This window comes from Ursus americanus, chromosome 14 (assembly GCF_024610735.1).
Source record: "Ursus americanus isolate L20-20 chromosome 14, mUrsAme1.1.p, whole genome shotgun sequence".
In the NCBI taxonomy this organism is placed as follows: domain Eukaryota; kingdom Metazoa; phylum Chordata; class Mammalia; order Carnivora; family Ursidae; genus Ursus; species Ursus americanus.
Genome location: NC_142140.1, coordinates 51,450,253 through 51,466,575, shown reverse-complemented (window position 1 = coordinate 51,466,575; position 16,323 = coordinate 51,450,253). Strand labels below are relative to the sequence as shown.

Genomic DNA, 16,323 nt, shown 5'->3' with positions numbered 1-16,323 from the left:
CTCCAGTGTGAAGAAAGGGGACAGATTTCTCAGCCGACTTCCTGTTAGCAAAGTGAGTCCCCCTCCGTTCATTCGTGAAAAACAGGTACCTAAGAGCTTTCCTTCCAGCCAGCACTGGGGCCTTCCAGACTTAGGAAGGGTCAGCTGGCGCTTAACGCCACTCGGAGACTCCCTAAGGGAGCAATCGGGTCTTCCTCCTTTGCCTGACCGAAACCTGCTGGAGAGACACGTGCAGAAAGCTGCTGCGTACGCATGCGCAATAGCCTTCCCTCGCATACCCTGAGGCGCTAGAACTACAAATCCCGTCTCACCGCGCGCTCACGTCGCCACGTTTACGGATTCTGGCTGTGACTCAAAACCCGGTGGTCTGGAGCCCACCCGAGGTGGACGTTGAGCAGAAGGAAAAGTGACATTAAGGGACTAGGACTGGAAGTTTCGGGAGGGGGTGCTAACAGTAGGAGTTTTCTGCTCAGGGTTGGGAGTTGCCCCAGATAAGGGTCACATAGGAAGAGAGTTGGAGATGCGGGAGAGAATTTAATACTCACCCTCTCCTATTAATATGTCAAGTTTCCAGTGGTCCTGCGCAAACCTCGGGCGAGAGGAGAGTCAGGCAGAATAGTGATCCCTGCTGTCTTTGTGGTCCACGGTATTGGCCCTCGTGTGATCACGGAAGTCTTCTTAACCCCAGAGAGTGGATTTGAGTACTGAATCCAGGCTTTCCCCCCATTTCTTTTACTTTTCTTTTCTTTTTTTTAAGTAGGTTCCATGCCCAATGTGAGGCTTGAACTCACCGCCCTAAGATCAAGAGGCACACACCGGCTGAGACAGCCAGACAGGTCATATCCCTATTTCTTAAGCATCTACTTTACTGCCTCTCAGGCAGTTTCCAATGTAGTTCTCACAACAGCCCTGTACACAGCAAACTTACTCCCAACTAGAAGGGCTCAGTGCAAAAAAGAAATTCAAGGAGCTGGTGCCCAACCGTGAATCTGAGATGGGAGACAAAGGCCTCTCCATTTACAACAGACTCCCTGTCTGAGCGTCTCTTCACAGGGCACCCGCGTTTAAAGTTCACCATTTCTCAAACACGTCCCCCAACTCAAGCCAATTGCTTCACCCAGAGTAACAGTGACAGCTGTTTTAAATAATGTCAGGGTTAACGTTGACGTCAATACTGCCCTTACTTTAGAACTTGACTGTGGAGATGCTTCCATAGTCTATCCCCTTTTTTAAAAAATTTATTTATTTATTTATGAATGAAGGACCGAGAAAGCACAGAGGAAAAGGGAGAGGGAGAAGCAGATTCCCCGCTGAGCAGAGAGGCCAATGCGGGACTCCATCCCAGGACCCTGGGATCATGACCTGAGCTGAAGAAAGACACTTAACCGAACGAGCCACCCAGGCATTCCTACCCATTTTATACATGAAGAACTTGAAACACAGAAAGGCTAAGTGACTTACCCAAGATCACACAGCTAACAGGCACCAGAATAGTTCAAAACCACGGCTGTGTGACTCACCAAACCCTGAATTTGATTCTCCTCCCCCTTCAGACTTTCCCCAGGTCAGGACTGGTGAATGCGGTGAAGGGGGATGCTGGGACTCCATCAGCTCCTCCTGCCTCCTGACACTCCAGAAAAGAGGCTGAGCTGCTGCAGGGCGACCTACTTCTCCCACTTGTGTTTCTTTTTAAAGATCCAGCGGCTGCTGGTGCCTTTGAGGAAGGAGGTAAGGGTGGCACCATGGGCTGCCTATGTCCCCTCCCCCAACACTACATCCCCAAGGCTAAAGTTAACACCTGGACCAGCTCACCATCCCCAGAGTAGGAGGGAGAGACCTTTGAGCTAGTGTGGAAAATAAATCAGACAAGTCTCAGTGTGTTAGCCAAAAATGAGAGGGACAGGTCTCCTGTTCCAAAGCCTGCTTGTGCTTTTTGAGATGCCAGGCCAGCTTTCAGCTCAGGGTCTTTGTACCTCCTCTTTGGCCTTGAACACCTCCAAGGATCATCTTTACTGCTATCAGAACTTAGGACAAATGTTATCTTCTCAGGGAGGCCATCCCTGACCAACTTAAAATTGCCATCTCTCCCACTGATCTTGGTTCCCCTTTCATACCCCCTCCCTGCAGAATGTATAACCATCTGATGTGTTCTGTGTTCTATTTCATTTCCTGTTTGTTTCCTCAACTAGAATGTTCGTTCCACTAGAACAAGGAGTTTTGCCTGTTTGGTGCTCAGTATTTGAAACGCCCACCCAATACCCCACAGGCTGGATCTGGTAGTCTGAGGCAAGGTGGGTACTATACTACCTCAGCCCCCCTCCCTCTGCCGACACAGTTCCGGGCACCAGGTGGCCGCCATGATCCTCCCGATAGAGGGGAATGGGAGCCTGAATCTGGGATAGGCAGGGGTGCCGGACTGCTCGGCATTCCTGCATGGGAAGGGCTAGGCGGTGGGCCCATGGCTGGGGGACCCAGAGGCTGCTCCAGGTCTAGCAGGTTTGAGAGGCAAGGGCCTCTTAGAACATTTGTGAGCTTAGTAGGGAACAGGCACCCAGGCAGTTTCCAGGAAGGCCCAGAAGTACAAGGAGCACTAAAGAGGCACTAGGGAAGTGAGGCTTCCTTTAGGACGCCCTGTCCCCTGACATGTCAACAATCGTGTTCTGCGAGGTGGTGTTTGTGCTCCTTCTGATCATATAGACATAAGGGTGGGGTCAACCCAGCCTCACTGGAGGGGCTGCAAGTAGCTGGAAGGACAGAGCAGCCCCACCAGAATCCAGATCCCAGCCCTCCTCACCTCAGCTGCCAACACTCCACCACCTCCCCTCCCCCAGTCATGGCCCAGCCTCATCTCCAGGTTCTGCCCCAGGAGCCAGAGGGGGCCTTAACGTTAAGATAGATAACACATAATCTATTGCTCCTTAGCTCATACTGCCCCCCCCCCAAGGTTTCCTCTCACCAAGAATGAAGTCCCAAATCCTGACCCCAGCACACAAGGCTGTGTGTATAATCCACACACCATCCTTACTCTTCAGGTCCAGTCATGTGGGCCACCTTAAAGCTCCCCACAAAGGCCACATGTTCTCCCACCTGTTTTTACACTGGCTGTTCCCTCCACCTGCTTCCTCACCTCCCTCAGGACTCAGATCAGATGTCAAGGGAAATAGACACCCTCCCCCTAACCTCTAGCCTGTACTTCTTCCCCATCACCTCCCAAACTGGCTTCCCCTTTTTGTCTGTTTCCTTCCAGCAGGGCAGGGAGTGTACACGGTCTGTTCTGTTCACTGTTATGGCCCCAAGGCACAGAACAGCACAGGCATGATGAGCAGGCACTCATCAAGTATCAGCTAAATGAACAAACTGACAGCCCGGGCCCAGCCAAATGGGGCTGTGATGGGACACTGAACGTGAACTGGGGCTCTGTCAGAGGTAGGACGAAATGGGTCCTGAGGAGAGTCCAGGCCAACAGGAGGGGATGCAACCCTCTCCTCCCCACACCCCCTAAATAACTCCCTCAACAAGCCAGACCCAGGACCAGGTGCAGGACCATGCAGTGGGGGGAGGGGGAGCACAGGGTGGAGAACAAAGAAGGCAAACCAAGCACACAGCTCCAGCACTAAGTCAAGTTCTTTACTTCCCAGAAGTGATGGCTAAGAGGGGGTGGTGGGGGTGGGGGGAGGAAGACAGAAAGAGCCAGAGAGAGCAAGGAGGTGGGAGGAGAGGGGACAGTAAACCACTGTTCTATAAGTCTCAGGAGGCAAGTGCTCAAGGTAAAAAAGAGTCCTGGAGAATCGTCCGCGGCTGCGGGAAGCATCTCGATTTCCTTCTGTGTAGAAGTCCTTGGGGGGGAAAGGCTGCCGCCGCTGCCGCTGCATTAAATAGTTATGTACATCGCAGAGAGTCCCAGGCCGTAGGCAGGCGGGGGAAGGGGGTCATTTCACCAGGGGCCGAGTTTTATCATCATCGCCACACTGATGGGCTTTGTACTTTTTCACCTCTGCCATGTACTTGGCCCACGCGTCACCTTTACTTGTTAATACCTGTGGGGGGGGGCACATAGGGGTTGCAAGGGGATACCGAGGAGGCCGGGAACTGGGGTCAGGACTGTCCTGAGACAGCTGACACCCCCCCCACACACACACCCCACGTCACCCTTAAAGTCCTGGGTTTGAGATAAAGATATGCAGACTCAATTTATCTGGGGATCCTGTTGAGAGCCCTCCTCCCCCACCCAGACACCACATCCAAGGCCCCAGATGCTGGACAGAAAGGGAAAGGGCTCAGCAGCCAGGTACTGAGGCTGGAAGGGAAAGGCACCGAGGGTGGCCCCCCGCTCCCAGCCTGCTCACCTCATCCTCCGTCTTCTGCTTCTTGGCTACTATTCCCGTCTTGAGGGCTAGTTTGTTTCCGCCTCTGCGCTTGCCCACCTGGGTGAAGGGACAGAAGACTGCAACGGTTACAGGAGCCGGGCCCGCCCTTGGCGGCGCTGAGGCCCACTACACCTTCCTAGCCCGGCCCGGTGGCCCGTCCCGACGCCGCGCCCAGCTCCGCCAGCCGGCCGACCTGCGCAGCAATCAGAGAGGAGCACACGCGACTCTTAGCGCCTGCCCTGGGCCCATGATGCCCTGGCAGTCGTGGGCCCCTGGGCTGCCCTTCCCCAAAACAAGAAGAACCCCCACATCAGTGGGGACAAGCTGTCCTCACTCTTCAGGCTGAAGCCTCTACCATCCGCTAGCAGGGACCACACAGGCAGCAACAGCTCCCTTTACTGAGCACTCACTGTATGCTAAGCTCTGTGCCAAGAACTTTGGATATATCATCCTTCACTTTCACAGCTGCCCTAAGAAGAAGGTTACAACCATCCCCATTTTATAGATGAGGGCACATCTTTGAGAAGGAAGAGGGCTCTCCCTTGATTGGCAGCAAACAGAGGAACTAGATTCAGGGTCAGATGGGTCCAAGTCACAGAGCAGCATCCTTACCCCCCAAATGATGCTGTCTTCCCTGCACCCAGCCTGGCCTCTTTAAGGGTGCCCCTCGACTGAGAATGAAAAAGGCAGTGATCAACTACTGCTACTCCCACTCACAAAGAGTCACTCAGCTTCCACCTCTGGTTCTTACACCAAGCCAGGAACCTAGGTCCTGACACTCTCCCTTCCTTCAACAGAAGTTCACTCGAGACCTCATCCTGGTCCTCCACCTTCTCCCACTGACTGAGCACTTTCTGTGTCCATGGGCAGCAACAGGCTTTACAGACATCATCCCATCTCTACCCCCTCAGCCGGGCATCAAGTAACCTAGTAACCTGTGCTGCTGGGACTATCCCCAGACTTGGAGAGGTTAGATCACTTGCCTAAAATCACACTGTTAGAGCTAAGACTGGACCTCCAGTCTGTTACTCTCAAGTCAACACTTTTCTCCACACCACAGGGACTTGATCTCTGAACAAATTAATATCTGGTCTGTGAATTAGCTATGTCTTTTTCTCCCCCCCCCCTTTTTTTGGGTTATTAAAGAAACTTATCAGTACTTTTTTTTTTTTTTAAACAGGCTCTACACCTAGCGTGGGGCTTGAACTCTAGACCCTGAGATCAAGAGTCACATGTTCTACTAAGCCAGCCAAGGGCCTCCAGGGACTTGATCTCAATACCAAAAACAAAGCAAGCTCAGAGTTGACCATCAATATAGTTGCCATTTATTTAGCCTAGCGTTTCTTGACCTCACACTAGTGACATTTTGAGCTGGATCATTTTTGCGGGCGGGGGGCCATCCTGTACATTGTAGGACTTTGAGCAGCCTCTCTCGTCTTTACTCAGAGATGTCAACAGCACCCCTCCCCCAATTCTGACAACCAAAAATTTCCCCAGACTGCCAAATTGAGGGGGCTTGGGGGGGGGGTGTTCACTCCCAACCAAAAACCACTGGTGGTTTAGCTCTTCCTATAAGACAAACCCAGTATTAACCTCCGGGATGGCCTCACAGAACCCTCATCACATCACAAGACGCGATGGTAACCATTTTTGCAAATGGGAAAATTGAGGGTAGGCCAGCCCAGACACTCCAGGAAAGCAACGATCTTGTCATGTTCAACACGGCACACCCAGCACCCAGCACAATGCTTAGCATAAGGTATGGTGCTCAATAAATGGACACTGGACGAATGAGACTCAGGGAAATAGAGCAAATATCCTAAGGTCACACAGTAAGCGCTGAGTCTATAATCCACCCAGCTCAGATTACAGATTTGAATTTGCCCCTCTTCCCCATAGTGGGAGATGGTCCCAGTATGCAAGTTTAAGTACCACTCAAATAGGAATCCCGGTATACTGATTTCCCCATCCCCGGAGCGCTGTTTAGAATGCAATTCCCTGGCTCCCGGTCCCCGCAGGCGGGCTCCGGGGGACCCCACCCCCGCCCCCAGACCTCTCGTCGAGAATCCAGGTTCCGGATCCTCAGCGGGCGATCGGACGGCCCCCTCATCGGGGCCGGAGGGTGGACCTGGATCCCGATCCCCTTTCTCGGGCCCCGATTCCCTCTGCCAAGGCAGGCCCTGGCGCCCGCCCCCACCCCCGCGGCTCCTTACGAAGCTGAGCGTGGGGCCCGGGCCGCCCTTCCTCTTCAGATCCCCAGGGCCCGCGGCGGCGGCGGCGGCGGCAGGCTGGTCGGGTCGCGGCGGGCCCGGGGGCGGCTCCTCCTGCCGCTGCCGCTGCTCCTCCTCCATCTTCCGCTTGAACAGCTCCAGGAAGCTGCCGTCGTTGGCGAACAAGTTCACACCACCCGACACCGGGCTAGAACCCGCGCCCGACGCTTCCTCGTCCCCGCTCTCGGGCGACGTCCCGGGCCCCGACTCAGCCCATCGGCTCCCGACACCGCCGCCGCCCGCGGGGCCCGGCGCCTCCCGGCCCGGAGGCTCCGCCCGTCTCCCTCGGGCAGCCATTTTGTCGCCAGGTGCCGCGCAAAGGACTCCGGGAAGGCGGCTCCGGCCCGGCGCTTGGCGCCCGACTTGCCCCGTCCCGGGCAATGCATGCCGGGAAGAGCGGTCTGGCCCTCAAGCGTCCGCAGTAGGGGCGGAGTATAAGGGGCGGGGCGAATAAGAGGTAAAACCTGACGCCGCGGGCCCGCCCGGCCAGCCACGCGAATTTTTATAATCCAGCTAGGTCTGGGCAGGTGTTACGCGCAGTCTCCCCGGGAATGGAACCATTGTCTGAGACTGGCTTTCCGGAGTGAGGTTCCCAGTTGAAACTGGGGGCACGTTGGCTTTCCGGGGCTAGGATCCCCTTCTGGCACCAGGGATAATCTCTGCGAGGGAAAGGACCCCATCTGAGACTGTGTGTTCAATTGACACTTCGAAACCGATGTCCCGAATTCGATCTAGAGGGCATATTTAGCCTAAGCGTGCGCGCGCGCGCACACACACACACACACACACGACTAGAAATGGGAGTATCTCTGGTTTGGTTGGGTACCTGTCTCGGATTGAGCTCTCATTTGGTAATGGGAATACAGCTGGCTCCGTGGAGTTGGGGTCCCCACCTGGGTGTTATGGGCTGCAGTACTCAGATGAAGTCGTGGGTATTTTTAGGCTATAGTCTCTCTAAGGTTAAGAGTGTTCGCCAAAGGCCTGGGACCCCGCTTGTATTGCTGCCCAGGGCAGAGGTTCAAACAGGGAATTCGCTGGAGTCACCCCTCGAACAGGGAGCAAAGTGCAAGAAGGTTTCCGGGAATAGGGTCCCTTCTGCGACGAGGAGCGCAGTTGCAGGTGTGGTCCCTGCCCTGGCCTGTCCAGCATGGGGCTCAGAGCACACTGGACGAAGATCTGCAGACCTTGCCCACAACTGGAGCTGTTCTCTAACCCACTTGCAGTCCAGGGACCTGTCTTCAGCCAACTAATCGGTTCGTCTGTGGTTGGTTTGCGTCAAGAGCCAGGTGGCTCACAGCCAATTGGATAGCAGAGGAGACGGACCTGAGGCGATGTTGGGACCCAATTTGGAGAATAAGGACAAATGATCGACATGAAGTAGAACCTATGGAGTCAGGCCAGGGCGGACCTCGGATCTAACTTCACGGAAGGGGCATGGACTGGGTGTTTGGCTGGTTGCTAAGGAGAGGTTGGCGGCTACCGGGACGTGAGAATGATTGGTGAAAGTGAGAAAAAATGTAGCCAATGAAAGGAGAGCTGCGAGACTTGGGAGCCAATCAGAGAAGGGGAGTAGTCTGAGAAGTACCAATATGTTAATTCGGCAGGGGGAGTCTTTGAAAAAACTTAGAGAAGAGGGCGACTAAGTGAACCCTAGAAGCGAAAGACATTAGAAATATAGTTTCTATTATCTCCTAAAAATCAGGCCATGAGGAAATTAATTCAGGCTCCTAGACTCGATGGGTATGTGCTAGGCAATTTTCACTGTGGGTTCTTTTCATGGTGCGTTCCGCTTGATCACGTGAGCCGGTTCCAAGATGGCGGCAGGGGTGGCCGGGTGGGGGGTTGAGGCAGAGGAGTTCGAGGATGCGCCTGATGTGGAGCCGCTGGAGCCCACGCTTAGCAACATCATCGAGCAGCGCAGCCTTAAGTGGATCTTCGTCGGAGGCAAGGGTGGCGTTGGCAAGACCACCTGCAGGTAAGGAAGTTGCGGCGGGGACCGGGAAGACGGGTGGGATGTACCACTGGGAGAAGGGGAGGCTCGGGACTGGCTCTTCCACCGCAAGCGGAGCAATGGGGCTGGACCGGGGTCTTCCGGATCGTACTCCCAGAAGTTACCAGGGGCAAATGGAAGTATTGCCTGAATGCAGGCCTGGAACCCTCTGTTTTGGACCGCCCCCGTTGGGGCTCAAGGGCGGAACCACATTGAACCCAGAGCACGGGAGGCAGGAGAGCATTTAGGTGTCCCAGTCAGCTGGACGGTACCAGAACGAGCTCGGGCTAGGGGGAGGAGCAAACTATCCTAGTCTGGTGAACCTTGCCATTCTCTGGCCACGTGGGGGTAGAGGTGGTAGGCGGGAGTGGAGGGAGGCACGTGATTAGACTATGCCAGTCAGTGGGAGGAGGGGGAGGGGTCCCTAGGGCAAATTATCCTGAACAAGTGGACTGAACCATCCTGAATTTAGCGGGCTATGCAAGGGACCCCTTAGCGTTTAGGGAGGGGGCACAGGGTGACGCTAGGCTGGCTGGACAGCTGGACTGTGCCACTCTGTGCCAACAAAGAAGCAGCAGGCATCAGGCCAGGCCGACTCAGACAGCTGAACCTTAGAACTGTAGCCACGCAAAGGGGTCAGAAGTCTGAGGATCCCTATACAGGGATTAAGTCTTGATTCCACAATTACCCATATTCTGTCTCAAGACCCCTGTTGATGCAGATCCCCTGCTCCTGGGCCCTATATAACCCCTTGCAGACCTAGGGAGCAGAGCCTGACCCCTCACTCCCTGCCTTGTGACCTTTCCCTTGCCTAGCTGCAGCCTAGCAGTCCAGCTGTCCAAGGGGCGGGAGAGTGTTCTGATCATCTCCACGGACCCAGCCCACAACATCTCCGATGCATTTGACCAGAAGTTCTCCAAGGTGCCTACCAAGGTCAAAGGTTATGACAACCTCTTCGCCATGGTGAGTGGAACCGGGTCAGCTCCCAACTCTTGCAAAGGCCCTTCAGGCCCTCTCTGTGAACACCTGCCATCAGCTACCATGTCCTGCCCATTCTACATCATTCCTCATCATACCCACAGGCGAACGAGTGAGGAATGTTTGGAGAGCAGAAAGGAGACTGGAGTGACCGGAGTTTAGTGAACGAGGGGAGGGAAGGAGATGTCATAGGTCAATCACAGCTACATGGTATAGGACCTTAAAGGCCTCTGGGAGCAGTTATATTGGATTCCAAGTTTAATAGGAAGCTGTTCATTTTAAGCAGGGCAATGTCACGGCCAGATTCATTTTTCAAAAAGTTCCCTGTGACTGCCGTGCAGAGAAACTCGGATGGGGGCAGAATGTTGGGAGAAGTGGTCACATCTGGAAGGTGTTTTGGAATTAAAGCAATGCAAATGCTTGGTTGTAATGGGCAAGGGAGAAAAGTGAATTAAGTATGTCTCTTGGCTCCCTGGACAGCCAGGATGGGGGGCGATTAGGACAGAAGCAGGTTTCGAAGTGACAAACAAGGAATTCCATTTTGGCCTCGGTGAATCCAAGGTGCCCACTGGACATCCAAGTGGAGACGCCAGGCAGTGGTTTAATTATTTGAGTTATGTGAGCTTGGAAGAGGTTGGCGTTGATTTGGGAGTCATTGTTTCAAGGATGGTATTTAAAGCTGCGTGAGTGGAGGAGAACAGAGAGAACAGAGAAGCCCAGAAACAAACTAAGGTCACATCAACGTTGAGGTTCCAGCTGGTGAGGAGGGGCACCGGGACCAGTGAGGGAGGCCAAGAAGGAGCCACAGGTGAAGTGGGAGGAAGCCAGGCATTGTGAGCTCCTGAGCCCCAGGAGGACAGAGGGACTCGGCAGGAAGCAGTAGTGGGCTCCAGCAGGCACATCAGATTTAGAGAGACCACTCTGGGAGTGGGGACAAAAGCCTGCCCAGACTGGGTGAGAGAAACCACTGTGGGAGTGGGGGACAAAAGCCTGCCCAGAGTGGGTGAGCTGATCGCCATGATGGGGGCTGAGAAATAGGGTCATTGCTGGAGGGAGAGGAGGGTGGGTGGTGTTAAGGAGGCTTTTGGGGGGTGGGGGGGAGATGCCAGCGCATATTTGTTCGCTGATGCAAACGCTCCAACAGGGAGGGACAAGTGATCCTGCGGGAGGGAGCAAGGATGCTGGCAGAGACGGTCCTCAGGCAGGTAGGTGGGTGTGAGCTCCATTCAGCCCACAGACCCAGGACATGGAGGCAGGGCGGGGGGGCGGGGGCACAGGGACATTTCCTGCGGGGAGATGAGGGTGTTGGCAGCCAGTGGCTTCTTTTTCTAATCAGGCACAGCACTGGTCTCAGCAGAGAGCAGGGGGTGAATGGGATGGATAGGGTTTGAGGACAAAGAAGAAACTCCCAAGGGTGTGACTGGCTTGAGTGCCTGTTGGGAGATTTGGGTTCAGGAATGGGGAGCAACGTGGGAATTATTCAAGTGCGTTCCCCAAAAGTTCACCTCATTGCAGCCATACCAGAGAGCTGGGAATAACTAGAGGGGGGATGTTGCCAGCCACAGAGGGAAAAGGGAGAGTTTGCAGAGGCACCCTGTGGAGCCCAGGCTGGATAAGGGTGCCAGCCACGAGGGACACCGACAGTGAACAATGGAGCAGGGGTGTGGGGACAAGATGGCCCAAAGAGGTAGGAGGCCAGGTGGCCCAGGTCAGAGAATGAGGTGTGGGAGCTTAGAGGTGGCCCAGTTACTGGCTCTAACCCATCAAGGGTGTGACTGTCAGGGGTGATGGGTGGGCATGCTCCCTGTAGGGAAATGACCTCTGAGGCCAGCAAGTCGGGGGCTTCACCATGGGACCCGTGAAGTCACCAAGAGGTGACATGGGAGGAGGATGGAGAGAGAGGCACTGAGTCCAGAGCAGACCAGACACTCTAGGGACAGTCATCCCTCCGTGGATTCCACATACATGTTGAGGATCCCCTGTGGGCCAGACACTTCCAGGTCCAGGGACACAGCAATAAACAAGGCAGAAAAATCCCTGTCTTTGCAGTGCTGACAGCTGGTAAAGGTGATGAACGTGACGAGTAAACCATGTGAGGAGGGGCTAGGTGTTAGGGAGAGATGAGGGCAGGGCAGGGGGAGCTGGAGCGACATTGTTAGATAGCATGGTCAGGGAGAGCTCCTGTTAGAGAAACGATCTGGACGAGGTTGGGGCCCCAGTTGGGGAACAGACAGTGCGAGGGCACAGCCATGGACTTTGACTTCCCTCTGGGGCACTGATCGCAGTTGACAGTTTTCCCTCTGTTTGTGAAATGGTTTGACCGCTTGTGTGACCACACGAGACCCGACGTGCCTAGGGGAGGGCCATGGCACCTCAGGGTATCCCCAGCCATGAACTGATGAAGGTTGGTATTTGGGGCCCTTCACGGGCTCTCTCTGGCCTGGCACCTGGGTGGGAAGGCCTGGCAGCAGCAGCAGCCTGAGTCTTGACCCCTCGGCCCTCAGGAGATTGACCCCAGCCTTGGCGTGGCTGAACTGCCTGACGAGTTCTTCGAGGAGGACAACATGCTAAGCATGGGCAAGAAGATGATGCAGGAGGCCATGAGCGCCTTCCCCGGCATCGACGAGGCCATGAGCTACGCAGAGGTCATGAGGTCAGGGCCTGCCAGCAGGGGCAGGTGCTGCCGGGGGCTGGGGTGGAAGGGGGCAAACGGGCCTGACCCTCATCTCCCCACAGGCTGGTGAAGGGCATGAACTTCTCGGTGGTGGTGTTTGACACGGCGCCCACAGGCCACACGCTGAGGCTGCTCAACTTCCCCACCATCGTGGAGCGGGGCCTTGGCCGCCTCATGCAGATCAAGAACCAGATCAGCCCCTTCATCTCACAGGCAGGCAGGGCCCTGGGGCGTCCAGGCCACCCCGCGTCAGAGTGTGCAGACGCGCAGTAACAGAGGTCTTTCCCGCACACGCCCTCAGTCCGCGCTTCCCAGCGGATGGGATGAGTCTTCACCGCGGGGATGGAGGGCGCTGTCGGCCTACTCCACAGGACTCAGGTCCTGCCCCCACCCACAGAGGGCTCCAGACAGAGCTTGAAAGCACATGTTCAAGAGCCACGTGGCCCAGGCTCAAGTGCTTTACAGTCTGGTGTGACACAGCTCTGTGACCTCAAGCAAGTCACTTCACTTCTCTGGGCCTCACCTCCCTTGTCTGTCAAATGGCGGCCATATGAGTGTCCCATGGGTTGTTATTAGCATGACAACACGACAGCCCCAATGCCCCCACATTTAGGCACGCCACCACCACCCTCTCCCTGGTGGTGTGTGGTCCCCCTCCAGGGACCTGTACCTCAGTACAGCAGCTGTTGGAGGTAAGGTCTACATGGGGGGAAATTGAGGCTCCGGGAAGTCAAGCCTCCTGGCCACAATCCCCCAGAAATGGCAGAGCTGGGTTGACCCCTGTGGTCGGCTCAACGGCCTTTAACCCGGGGAGGTGTCAGAGGTCGTCCCCCTGGTGTTCACTGAGTCCCCATCCCAGGTGCTGTAAGGCACCCCGGGTAGGCTGTGAGCCTCCCACGTCCTCCCCACAGATGTGCAACATGCTGGGCCTAGGGGACATGAACGCAGACCAGCTGGCCTCCAAGCTAGAGGAGACGCTGCCCGTCATCCGCTCTGTCAGTGAACAGTTCAAGGACCCTGTGAGTCATGGTACGGGCGGGTGGTGAGAGGCTTGGGATGGGAACAGGGCCAGAACTTACCCCTCGCTATCCTCTCTCACGCCCTGCAGGAGCAGACCACGTTCATCTGCGTGTGCATTGCTGAGTTCCTGTCCCTGTACGAGACGGAGCGGCTGATTCAGGAGCTAGCCAAATGCAAGATTGATACCCACAACATCATCGTCAACCAGCTCGTCTTCCCTGACCCCGAGAAGCCCTGCAAGATGTGTGAGGCCCGCCACAAGATTCAGGCCAAGTACCTGGACCAGGTGTGCATGCCCGACTGCCTGCCCAGCCCTCACACCTTTGACCCTGGAAGTTGGGGCCTGGTCGAGCCCAACCAAGGCCCCGCGGATCATTTACTGCATTCTCTGACCTTTTACTCCACCCAGTCTTCTGATCCCCTGCCCCAGTCTCCTGCTCCTCACCCTGATTCTGGCTCTTGAAGACAGTAGCTGGCCTGGCCTGGGTACCTCTGACCCCAGGGAGGGGGAAGTCCAGCCCAGTGATCTCTGACCTCACTGGTCTCACTCCCAGCTATCGGCATGTGAAGTCCCTGCCCCACATTCTCCCCTGATCCTGGGAGGTCCCCAGCCTGATCCCTCCCATTGACCCACATCTGTCCCTGCCCTGCAACCCCCTGACCACCACCATCTGCCCTATGCCCTGGCCACAGATGGAAGACCTGTACGAAGACTTCCACATTGTGAAGCTGCCGCTGCTGCCCCACGAGGTGCGGGGGGCGGACAAGGTCAACACCTTCTCTGCCCTCCTCTTGGAGCCCTACAAGCCCCCCAGTGCCCAGTAGCACTGCTGCCAGCCCTAGTCGCTGCCATTTCACACCCACCCTCCACCCCCCCCAGGGGGCAGAGTTTGCACAAAGTCCCCCCCATAGTATAGGGGGAGCCACGCGGGGGGCGGGGGGCGGGGAGGAGGTCTGTTCCCCCTGGTGGGGCTGAGGGGGCTATAGCTGCTCCCCACCTCTCCCTGCCTCTCGCCCCTCAATAAAATGATCTTAAACCACTGTGGATGTTGATGCAGAGAGGTTAGGGGTCAGATCTTTATGTACAGTTGCATAGGTTGTACACTGCACAAAGATGGTACATCTAGAGAGACCAAGTCACAACAGAGATCTAATAGAGACGTGTGTTTATTATGGCAATTTTGGAAGGAGGGTATCTTCAGTAAGGAGGTGTCCTTTTCTAACTCGTGGGTAGCGGTGTCTCTTCTGGGGCTATAAAACCTGTAGTAGAAGAGGAGCATCTGCCCACTTCCTTTGAGGTTCAGAGCGTGGGAACTGGGAGGCCCCTTGGCCAGCACTAGGCTGGTGGGGAACGGATTAGGCCAGCAGCTGGCCCAGCACTGCCTGCTGTTTGGTTTGGGAATTAGTGGGCGCCCTGGGCAGAGGTTGGGCCTGCCAGACTGAGGATTAACAGTCTCCGCCCCCCAATTCCTGTTCCCATGGGATGGCATCAGCCCTTCCTAGCACAGGGCTGCAACAGGGGGGCTAATTAGGCAGGATGGCAGAGGACTTGAGTCAGGTGGGCCCTCGAAGTCCTGTCTGCCTCCAGAGCAGCCTCACTGAGTGATAGGCAGCATGCTTCCTGCAGTTTGAGGTCCGGTCCCTTTATCCCTAAAATGGAAACAGAAAGTATGGCCTTTCAGAATCATGGCGAAATTCACCAGACCCTGGAAGGGTTTAGCCCACCAGCTTGGAAGGCACTTAGCGGGCTCCCTATCCCTTCACTCCCCTCTGCCACTCCCTGGACAGCTAGTGTCGTCCCTGCTTGAGAGACCCAAGACGGGCAGTGACGTTGAGATTTGCAAGTTCCAAGCCAGAGCTGGTTTGAGGGGACAAAGAGGAAACCTGAGGACATTCATGAGTCAGGAAGTGGTGTTCAGGCTGCACATGGGTGTGCCAGGGTGTGCGTGTAGGGGGAACCCAGCCCCAAGCCTAGACGTGTGTGTCCCCCCCCGCCGCCACTGTTCACTGGGTGTGTGCAGACAGGTGTGGACAGGTTGGGGTGGCCCTTGTAAACAAACATGGTGGTGTACCTGTGACAGACCCCACGTTCCAAGCCAAACCGCCTGGGTTCAAAAACCAGCTGTCCCACAAATAAGCTGTGTCATCTGAGCCTCAGTTTCCCTACTTCGATAGTAGGAATAACAAAAGCACCAATTTCTTAACGCCTGCTTGGGAGGACTCAATGAGATGAAATTAAGCAGTGCCTTCACGAGAGCACCAGGCACGTAGCCGCCAAGGAGTGTTTGTTATTATTCACTGTGACAATTAAGCATGTGAACTAGCCCGGGCAACCTGCCCCGGGGCCAGCGGGGGGCCAGCAATCAGAAGTGTGTGGGGACATGTGTGAGTTGGGGGAGGGTGGATGAACACAGGGTGGGGGGCTAGCTGTAGTGTGTGTAAACGCATCCTACAAAGTGGGGGCCTCTGGTCAGGCACCGAGACCTTCTCGAAGCCTGTACCCTCCCCCAGGCCCTGAAGCTAGCCACACCACTCCCTCACCCCCTTTTATGGGCTGTCCGGCAGCTGGACAGCGGAGATTTGGGTCTGAGGGTGGCCACCCTGGGCCAGTTCCTAATTACCCGGGGCAGGGCAGACATCTGCCAGGCTGGGAACACAGTGTCCTGGCTGGCAGGGCTGCAGGGTGGGGCTGCAACGGGCCATCCGCACTCCTAGTGTGCACAGTGACCTCAAGGGGCTTCGAGGGTGCCCCTCTTGGGGTTGGAACTCTGAGCCTCCACACCTTCCACACTGGGTTAGGAGTTTGATGTTGGGGGAAAAGGGGGCTATTTGTGTCAGGCTGGGAGTTCCCCCTTCGTAGGTGTGTCTGTGAAGGGGGAGTATCTGTCTGCATCCATGCCGAACTCTGGGACAAGGCCAAGGCGTTGTGTCCCCAAGCTTGTGTGTTCATGGCAATACTGAGTATCTGAGACCTGAGGTGTGTGTATGGGTGTGGGTGCTTGCACACTGCAGTGAGGGGGCATT

General features: G+C 55.8%; 2 protein-coding genes across 3 annotated transcripts; one reads left to right on the top strand and one right to left on the bottom strand.

The window, feature by feature from the left end:
* Positions 1 to 3,606: 3,606 nt before the first annotated feature.
* Positions 3,607 to 7,018, bottom strand: TRIR (telomerase RNA component interacting RNase). 2 transcript variants are annotated; one of them, XM_045774563.2, is made up of 3 exons: positions 6,581 to 7,002; positions 4,347 to 4,424; positions 3,607 to 4,037 (listed from the first exon to the last, which is right to left on the bottom strand). In XM_045774563.2, exons 1-3 carry the CDS (start codon positions 6,932 to 6,934, stop codon positions 3,930 to 3,932), a joined length of 540 nt encoding a protein of 179 aa, XP_045630519.1. In that variant the 5' UTR covers positions 6,935 to 7,002; the 3' UTR covers positions 3,607 to 3,929. The 2 variants fall into 2 exon arrangements, with proteins under 2 accessions (XP_045630519.1, XP_045630520.1); XM_045774564.2 differs by lacking the exon at positions 3,607 to 4,037 and having other exon boundaries at positions 6,604 to 7,018.
* A 1,407-nt stretch (positions 7,019 to 8,425) lies between these two features.
* Positions 8,426 to 14,340, top strand: GET3 (guided entry of tail-anchored proteins factor 3, ATPase). The gene is made up of 7 exons (XM_045774562.2): positions 8,426 to 8,612; positions 9,443 to 9,590; positions 12,110 to 12,258; positions 12,342 to 12,492; positions 13,191 to 13,298; positions 13,388 to 13,585; positions 13,993 to 14,340. Exons 1-7 carry the CDS (start codon positions 8,452 to 8,454, stop codon positions 14,122 to 14,124), a joined length of 1,047 nt encoding a protein of 348 aa, XP_045630518.1. The 5' UTR covers positions 8,426 to 8,451; the 3' UTR covers positions 14,125 to 14,340.
* Positions 14,341 to 16,323: the final 1,983 nt, after the last annotated feature.

Excerpts from the sequence above, each read along its gene's own strand:
- TRIR (XM_045774563.2), bottom strand. The coding sequence starts at position 6,934 with ATGGCTGCCCGAGGGAGACGGGCGGAGCCTCCGGGCCGGGAGGCGCCG. Across the intron at positions 4,425-6,580 it reads CGGGCCCCACGCTCAGCTTC|GTGGGCAAGCGCAGAGGCGG; the intron begins GTAAGGAGCCGC and ends CCCTTCACCCAG. Across the intron at positions 4,038-4,346 it reads AGCAGAAGACGGAGGATGAG|GTATTAACAAGTAAAGGTGA; the intron begins GTGAGCAGGCTG and ends CCCCCCCCACAG.
- GET3 (XM_045774562.2), top strand. The coding sequence starts at position 8,452 with ATGGCGGCAGGGGTGGCCGGGTGGGGGGTTGAGGCAGAGGAGTTCGAG. Across the intron at positions 9,591-12,109 it reads ATGACAACCTCTTCGCCATG|GAGATTGACCCCAGCCTTGG; the intron begins GTGAGTGGAACC and ends CTCGGCCCTCAG. Across the intron at positions 12,259-12,341 it reads AGCTACGCAGAGGTCATGAG|GCTGGTGAAGGGCATGAACT; the intron begins GTCAGGGCCTGC and ends ATCTCCCCACAG.